Source organism: Myodes glareolus, chromosome 12, assembly GCF_982192425.1.
Source record: "Myodes glareolus chromosome 12, mMyoGla1.1, whole genome shotgun sequence".
NCBI lineage: Eukaryota > Metazoa > Chordata > Mammalia > Rodentia > Cricetidae > Myodes > Myodes glareolus.
Window position 1 is genome coordinate 16,763,847 of NC_142037.1, and position 9,550 is coordinate 16,773,396.

Consider the following 9,550-nt stretch of genomic DNA (forward strand, 5'->3'; position numbering starts at 1 on the left):
ATCAGATCCTCTGGAACTGAAGTTACAAATGGTTGAAAACTACCATGCTTGGTGCTGGGAATTTAATCCCAGGGCCTCCAAAAGAGCATCCAGTGCTCTTAACCACTGAGACATCTCTCCAGCTCCAGAATCTAAATTTCTAACATTCTTTTTTGTTTCCTCCTCTATATCTTTTCTAAACTGAAAGACATGCCAAAGGTAAGAGCATGTAACTAGCCACAAACTACATGGGCATGAAAAATAAATGGGAAAAAGCAGTTTTCAATAATTTGAATAAGTTAAGTCAGTAAGCACTCCAACATTGTGAAACAAAAAGCTGCTGTTACTAAAAGGATGATTGACAGACTGAAGAAGGACAAGTGTGCGGAGAAACGGCAACTCTAGTGCAGGCACCTGAAAACCCAGTGCTGTAGTGCACCATAGAAAATGTCAAAAGCCCTCTTGAGAATCAGGACTGCCAGGGATTTAGTGTGCCAGGAGGAATTACAAGCATTGCCTAACCCCTCATTACCACTGCCTTGCTCTGTAATTTCACACCATCTCTTAAGACAATCACATCTCATAAAATGAATAGGAATATAAAATAACATTCCAGCAATGAACTGTTACTTAAAATAAATCTTCCAGAAATGCAATAAAATTATTATTGTAATTTTTAATCTGAAGGCAGATGGGACTGGCAGATAGAATTCATAAAAATATGCAGAACAAGTTTTACACACATCTAACTTCACAAGTGTGTTCAGCAAACACTTCTGGAATAATAGAGGGTTTAAAGAAGGATGCATGAGCAACAAGGTAAAGTAAGGGCTCTGGTTAAAATATTCAAGAATGTAAGACTTCATAATAGCACCTGAGAACACAAGAGTCAAAGTCATGAAAGTGTGACAGGAACCCAAAAGTTTGTGTTCTGCATCATCAGAGAACAGTTGCACAGGCGATAAAACAATAGCAACTGTTTCAAAATGTCACAGCTTCAGAAACTGAAGCCAAAAAAGACTGTTTAATGTCTCTTTCAGTTACAAAGATTTCAAGGATACAGAAAAGTAAAGAAATCAATCTCTGCTAAGAGAGGGGGGAAGGTAAAGGGACAAACACCAACTAACATTCAAAGGCAGAAAAATAAAATAACATGAACTCATAAGAATCCAGGAAAGCACAGGATGATATAGTCTAAGTCCTTAGAGTTAACCAAGATTGCCGCAGTTGGCAAAGTTACTTCACATCTCATGAGAAGAGCAGATAAAAGGAGAGAGCTCATGGGGGCTTACATCATGTTTAAGCAGCAAGTCCTAAAACCCCCAATTTGAACAGGGAAGGAAGGAAAGAACAATAGGCCAACCAAGCAAATAATAATCACAAAACCATGATTATTATTTAATTATAACATTAAAAGTAAATGGCCTCCAGAAAGATAGAGGATACCAGGAGAACACGGCCCACAGAATTAGCTAAGTAGGGTTCATAGGGGTTTCACAGGGACTGAAGCAGCAAACCCAGAGCCTGTGTGGGTCTATGCTAGCTCCAACTACAGGCAAGAGCCATGGTGCCTGTCTGCAATGTGTAAATCTGAAAATGATTCAAATGAGCAATACAGTAAATGTTTATAAAATCAGCAAGGAAAGAAATAATCATGGTAGAGCTTAGCTACTTCACAAATGATACCCACTAAGCAAGCATTTAAAAACACACAACACATTTTTCATCAAGGGAATGAAAGTCAAGCTCCATTTCTGTATGCCATTTGTGTTCTCAGCATCATGAATACATTATTGCAGCCAGAAAGAAATGACCCTAAGAAGATAGGGAAGACAACAACTTTTTCTAATTAATGGATGCTTAAGTTTTCTAGACACCTCTATCATCAAATCCATATGGAGAGAAGATTAAACAGAAATGAACCACAGACCTGGAGATTGAAGAAAGAAATATTTTACTAAGAGAAAGAAAGTTGGTATGGTTACCATTAATATGCATGAGAGATTACAATACATATTTCAGAATCTGTTTAATTCAGATGCCAAAATTTCAGTAAGGCAGCTCTTATTTTTCTGTTTTGCTGTTTAGGATTTGAGACACAGGTTTCTCTAACTTTGAGTAGCATCCCAGTATTGTTAACAGAGTGTAGCACCCAGGGCTCCTAAAATGCAGGGATTTTACAATGGGAAACAGTGGTCCAGAGCAGGGTGGCTGGGTGTCTCCGTGAGATAGTGACCTTTTCAGTTGCAAGTGACCCTAGCAATGGAAGAGTACAGTGCCCAGGGATCAGCAGATCTAACATCACTAACTCACCTGTTAGCAGTGCTGAGTGTCCCAGGAGCTCTTTCTGCACACCTGTGCTGTGCAGCCAGAGGGAAAGGTATCCCCGGAGCACAGGGGCACATTTCCCGACCAGGACCTCTGCCCCTTGTCTTTGCCTTGCCTCCCCACAGTGCTGTCCATCAAATCCCAGCATGGTGACACTCTGACTTCTTGTAAGTCAAGACTTTCTCTAAATCTTCCCATGTTCCTTCCCTGAAAACCAGGCTCTAGCATACTCCAAATGTAGAAGAAAAAAGTAGTTCTTTTTAAGTTTTCATTTGTATCTTGAATTCTTGAATTAGTTTTTAAAAATCAGTGCCCAAGGTAATGAGCTTGATATGAATTTTTCATTCATTTGCGTTGCTCATTTCCCACTTTCCTTCCCTGTCCCCTGTGCCCCGCCTCCTGGCTCCCTGACCCCCTCTACTCCTTCTGCTTTCATGTCACTTGTAGTCTAGCACTCTTACGATTTCCTGCTTCTAGTTCTCATCTCCCAACTCCCCTCTAATGTTTATTTTTCTTTCCTCGAGGTCTTTTTTTAGTTTTTTGACCTATACCTTACACGCGCGCGCGCGCACACACACACACACACACACACACACACACACACACTTACACTTAAAATGTAATTCAAGGATCCACATATGAGAGAAAACATGCAAGAATTGCCTTTCTGAGTCTCAAAAGAATACTTGTGAATGTTATTTCTTCCATTATTTTCAGAGTATTCATTTTGGTGTATAAAAGAGCTACTGATTACATATGTTGAGTTTTCTAACCCTCTACTATTCTGAAAGTGCTTATCAAATGTGAGTTTTTTATGAAGTCCTTAGGGCCTGTTAAGACTATAGCATACCATTTAAGAATGGGGATATTTAACATCAACCATTTCCACTTCATTCTCTCTGCTTAGTGCTTGTAGTTCGAGACATGATCTCTCAGCTTCCTGCTCTTGCCATAATATATCTCTCTTGCTGACCTATATTCTCACCATGATAGACTCTTATGCCTCTGGAAACAAAAGTCAATTAAAATCTTGCTTTTGAAAGTTGCCTGGTTATGATGGTTTATCATAGCCAAAAAGAGGCAGGAAGTATTTAATACACCAACTTTGTCTTGTCCCAGATTTTAGGAGAAATAAATTATAACATTGGATTAAGTTTAGTCATGAATAGCCTTTATTACATTGAGGTTTGTCCTTTTAGTCTCTTCAGGGATTTTATCATGAAGGGGTGATGGATTTTGTCAAAAATCTTTTTTCTTCATCTATTGAGATAATCATGTGATATCTGTCTCTAAGTCTATTTATGTGATAAGTTCAATCTGGTGAAAGGTATACAATGACTCATACTTAAGCCCATGGAGTGAGAACAGCTGGTCATGATATATATATATATTGTTGGATACAATTTCTAAGCATTTTGCCGAGAATTATTCCATCTTTGTTCATCAGGAAAGTCAATCTATGCCTCTCATAATATGTAGTATCACTATCTGATTTTGGTATCAAGGTAGTGATGGCTTCATAGAATAGTTTAATAGAGTTCCTTAAATTTCTACTTCATGAGACATTTTGAAGAACATTAATGCCAATGTCAGCTCTTCCTTAAATGTAGAACTGGACATTGAATCTGTCATCCTAGGCTTCTCTTATTTGGAGATTCATGTTTTAGTGCCTCAATCTCACTGCTTATTGTGTATCTGTTTATGTATTTATATCTTCTCAATTTAATTTCAACAATTCATGTGTATCTGAGAATCTATTGACTTGAATGCCTTTAAGGATTTTTAGAATATGTTATTTCAGAGTTTCCCCTAATAGCCCATGAATCCCCTTGGTGTTTTTGTAATATCCTATTTAAATATTTAAATTTATATGTGTACTAATTTATGTTAGTGTCTTCTCTTTCTTTTGGTTAGTTTGGCTAAGGATTTTTCCAACTTCTTTATATTTTATCATCTCTCTCTCTCTCTCTCTCTCTCTCTCTCTCTCTCTTTCTCTCTCTTTCATGATTCTCTATTTTGTTTCTTGTAACATGAAGGGGCCTACTTGTTATTTGGGTTTTCTGTCCTGCCCAGTTTCCCCAACTGTTTAGTCCCAGAGAAAAATCACATTAAAATCTCTATAAGTTATAAAGCTGATTGGCCCATTAGGTCAGGCTACTTATTAGCTAACTCTCACATCTTGATTAACCCATTTTTCTGATCTATGTTAGCCATGTGGCTCAGTACCTTTTTCAGTGGGGCAGCTCACATCCTGCTGCTTTGGTGATCTGGGCAGGAGTGGGAGGAATCAACTTTCTCCTCCCCAGAAGTCTCCTGCTCTCCTTGCATCATTTTTACTTCCTGTCTGGTTTTCCCACCTACACCTCCTGTCTGGCCAATCAGCGTTTATTCAAAACATGATTGACAGAATACAGACAATTCTCTCGCACCAGTTTCTATTTTCAGTTTTATCAATTATTACACTTTTGACTTCTTACAGTGTAGAGTTGTAGGGTTTTTCTTTGTCCTTGCTTTTCTAGGAACTTGATGCATATAATTAACAACAGACTATTTGATAACTATAATTTTATTTATTATTTTATAGGTATATTGGTTTCTATTGTCTCCGAATAGCACATTTTCACATTCTTGCCTTAAATGTATGCTGGTTAATTTACTTGTCAAGTTCATATAAACTTGTCACCTAGGAAGAGAAAACCTCAACAGAGAAATTTTCTCCATCAGACTGAACTGTAGGCATGTTGGTGTTGATTTTCTTAGTTAATGATTGATGTGGCAAGGCTTAATTCACTGTGGAAGGTACTATCCATGGGCATGTGGTCCTAGGCTGTATAGAAAAGCAAGTTGAGGACCTTGGACTTCCCATAGGGCAGGGAACCCTGACTGCTCTTAGGACTGGAGAGGGATGGGGAGGGGAGTGGGAGGAATGGGAGGGAAATGGGAGGAGGGGAAGTGGAAATTTTTAATAAATAAATAAAAAAGATAAAGTAGATATAAAAAAAAGCAAGTTGAGCAAACCATGGAAGCAAGTCAGTGAGCAATATTCCTCCACAGTCTCTGCTTCAGTTCTTGCCTCCAGGTTCCTCCCACTGCCTCCTGCCCTAACTTTCATAGGTGATGGACTACAATATGGAAGTGTAAACCAGATAAACCTTTTCCTTCCCAGATTTTGGTCAGGGTCTAGCACTGACCCAGGGTCTAGAAAATAGACTAGAACTGGCTATTTTAACTTCTTTAATATTAAATTTAATTCTATATTTAATTTGATATAACAGTATGCTATTATATTGTAGATATTGTATCTATACCATGTGTTTGACCAGTTTTACCAGCTCTTTGAATTTTTGTACAATGTATTTTAATCATTTTTACTCCCTCTCCAAACTCCTTCCAGATCCACCCCACTTCCCTACCCACAAAACTTTGCGTGCCTTCTTCTCTTCCTCCTTCTCCTCCTCCTTCTTATTCCATTCATCAAGTCATATTTATGTTGCCCATTTACTTTTGGATGCATGTCCTTCCGGGGACTATGAAAAACTACCAATGGCTAGACTCTTAAAGAATACTAACTCTCCTTCATTGCTACTCTATTTGCAGTAGGCAAGAAATAGAAACACCTTAGATGCCCGTCAACTGATGAATGGATAATGAAAATGTGGTACACTTCTACAGTGGAATATGACTCACCTATTAAGAAAAATAAGATTATGAAATTATCAGATAAGTGGATAGAATTGAATCACTCTGCATAAGACAACTCAGAACCAGAAAGATAAACATCATGTTTTATATCATTTATAAATGTTAGCTTTGAGTCTTCAGATATGTGTGCTTCGTTTGGAATATCAATAGAAATCAGCAGATTAATAAAGAATAATGATGACTAGAATTCAGCAGTCCAAAGGTTAATGGGGAGTAATATAGCATGAAGGGTTAAATTAGGGGAAGGTGTGGAGGGTAAGATAAAGATTGTGGGGAGGGATAAATAGGACTAACAACCTTTCAAGCAATTCATAAGGAAACTTACCAATGTAGAATCTTCTTAAAATGCACATCCACACATATACAAGAAAGTTAAAATGGAGTTACCCTGTGATATGGTGATAAAGTTCCTACTAAATACCATGGGCTACTAAATAAAAACCCAGAGACCAGAAAAAGTTAACTTTTTTGGAGTTGTTGGCGATGGAGATTTTTAAAGACACCCAATTATAGGATATTGCCAATGTTCTTTCTTACCCTCCCGAACTTGGTAAGAGCCAGAGGTGGTAGATGATTGTAGGGACACAGTGTTTTCCAGATACACCAGGGAAGCCACAGCAGTTTTGACAGCACATACAAAACTACACACACTCAGTGTAGACAAAATCTCAACAATAGGGGGGTGAGGCACAAAGAGTGCAGGCACAAATACTGATTAAGTCATGGCCAATTGGTTGATTTTGGGAGAGAGTCAGCTCTCCAATTTTATAATAAAAGCCTTTAAAATTGCAAACAGTTCTTTTAGAATGTGTTTTTAATTTTTGCATATTTCAAAATGCATGTATTTTGTTCTGTGTTTGTCATGAATATGTTATGGCATCTGTATGGATGTCAGAGGAGAAATTGTGGGTGTCAATTCTCCCCTACCACCATGAAAGTCCTGGGGATTGAATTCAGGTTGTCAAGCATGGCAGTCCGGGCCTTTATCCACAGAGCCAACTAGTCAACCTAGACCTGTTTTTGATGTACCTCAAAGGTGGTGATAGTGCATGCTTTCATTTTTCAAATGAGTCTGTGAAAATTTAATGCTCTCCCATGCTTCTTTTTCAATGAGTCTCTGGCCTTTTTTCTATATTCATGCAACTGTGTAGTTTCTGTAGTTTTTCTTGCAATGGGTTTCTAATTGTATACTGCTATGAGATAAAAGATACCATTTCAATTCTTTTATATTGGGGGGTAACTAATGTGACCTGTTTTAGAGGATGTGCCATGTGCTGCAGAAGAGACTGTATACTCCACAGCTCTAGGGTGCAATGTTCTGTAACGGTCTGCTAAGCCCATTTGAAATATGACGCATTTTAATTCTGAAATTTTTTCCTGGTTTGTTGCTATTTTTGCTTTATTTTGTTTTTAGAATTTGCAGTCTACTTAGAGATGAGTTGAGGTTTCATGACATTGATATCATAGTTACCTTCAAAAAAAGAGTGAGCATTGAAGTTACCAAGTATTATGTACCAGAACCTGTCGGTCCTTTTGTGGTCATGGGTCAGTTGCTCAAAGTATTAGTCATTTCAGGAGATTCTTTTCTTCACATACTAAGACATGGTGCAGATAACTTAATTCAGTGGTAGTTTTCCAGTTAGGTTAACTGGAAGCTCCAGAAACTTCTCAATTTTCACACCGTGGATTGCTAATGTCTAAATGAGGCATTGTCTCCTGAGCATTTTGGGGGTGTCAGGGCAACAGGAGGGCACTGAAATCTGCTACTGGAGAAAAAATCTCAATGTTTTCTAATCCTGCACAATACTGAATAGTCTGCAGAATAAATGAGTTGTCATAATGCCCCAGAAATATTTATTCCAAAATTATAGCAGATATGTGGAAGTGTTCACTACAGGTAGATAATACTTGAACACTTCTCAGTTCTGCTTTCTATTTTCTAAAGGATAATATCGACTAAAGGCTTTAAAGTAAGCACATGAAAAAGTAACAGTATAAAAGAGGATTGAGCCGGTCAGTGGTGGCGCATGCCTTTAATTCCAGCACTCGGAAGGCAGAGGCAGGCGGATCTCCGTGAGTTCGAGGCCAGCCAGGTCTACAAGAGCTAGTTCCAGTACAGGCACCAAAGCTACAGAGGAACCTTGTTTCAAAAAATAAAAATAAAAATAAAAATAAATAAAAAATGATTGTCGGTGCAGTAGACAGGATCTGTCCACAAGGTGGCAGGGCATCTCCACTGCTGCAAACTTCTAAAGGGACTTTTGGTTGACTTCTGAAAGGGCAGCTACAGTCAGCAGCCATCTGTGCACACAACTGAGGAACCTGCAGTGCTGTGGAGGACAGAGGAGGGGAGCTGAACACAGAAGCATCTTGCCTGGCTGAAGTCCACTCGCTATGAAGACACTGACTGGACCTTTTGTCCTGTGCTTGTGGCTGCAGCTGAACGGTGAGTGAGAGCTTTTGGGAAACAAGACATTGGGCATTGTTCATTATCAGTCTGAGGAGCAAACTGGTTCCTCCAGGGTTCCTGAAATCACCATGGGAAGAAAAGCAAAATCTGGGAAACAGTGTCCTGATGGTCTTCTTGCTCTTTCTTCAGGTGTGAGCAGAGGAGAGCAGCTGGAGCAGCAGCCTTCTCTCCTGAGTGTCCAGGAGGGAGACAGTGCCGTTATCAACTGCACCTACACAGACAGTTATTACTTCTTCTGGTACAAGCAAGAGCCTGGGGCAGGTATCAAGTTCCTTATGAACGTTCTTTCAAATGTGGACAGAAAAGAAGAACAAGGACTCACTGTCCTACTGAATAAGGAGGACAAACGTCTCTCCCTGAGCATCACAGCCGCCCATCCTGGGGACTCAGCCACATACTTCTGTGCAGCAAGTGCACAGTGCTCCCCAGGCACCTGCTGCCTGCACACAAACCTGAGACTGCAAAGACAGACAGTTTTCCACCTTTTATATGAAAAATTTCTGAATTATATTAATAGTGGGACATTTTTTAACATTCTGAAATTCTGTTTCCAAAAGATACAATGTGTGTTAGAATATTTTGTGTTAATACCAGATGAAAGCGAATTCTTAGTTGTGGAGGCTCTAGAACCAACTTTTAGGTTAAGAACTCAGTGTCATTAGCAGAGAATACTGTACTCATCTTGATGGAAAGGCTCTTAACTTTTAATAACTATTATTTGTTTTTATTAGAAAATAGTAGGCAAAAAACTAAAATATTAAATGGAAAATTTAATCCTCTAATCCTATCATACAGATAAAACATTGTTCGTGTGTGTGTGTGTGTGTGTGTATATATATATATAAAAACAGCATATACCACATTAGATACAATTAGGTTCAGTCATCCACTAGGAGTTTGGGGACACACCACATTCTGACAGTGTCTACCATAGAATTAAAGACAATGATAGAGGAGACTTTGGTGCAGTTTGCATAGAAACCACCAGAGATCAGCGCTGTCCGATATGTGGTTTCACTTGCATTGGGGGCACCTTAGTTGAACACGCTTATTTCCTCTTTACTCCTGCTT

General features: G+C 38.8%; 1 gene segment (V, D, J or C); it reads left to right on the forward strand.

Annotated features, from left to right (window-relative positions):
* The first annotated feature begins 8,302 nt into the window (after window positions 1-8,302).
* On the forward strand, window positions 8,303-9,142 carry LOC148120160 (T cell receptor alpha variable 5-like). The segment is given in 2 exon segments: window positions 8,303-8,455; window positions 8,609-9,142. Coding segments are annotated over 2 exon segments (585 nt in total).
* Window positions 9,143-9,550: the final 408 nt, after the last annotated feature.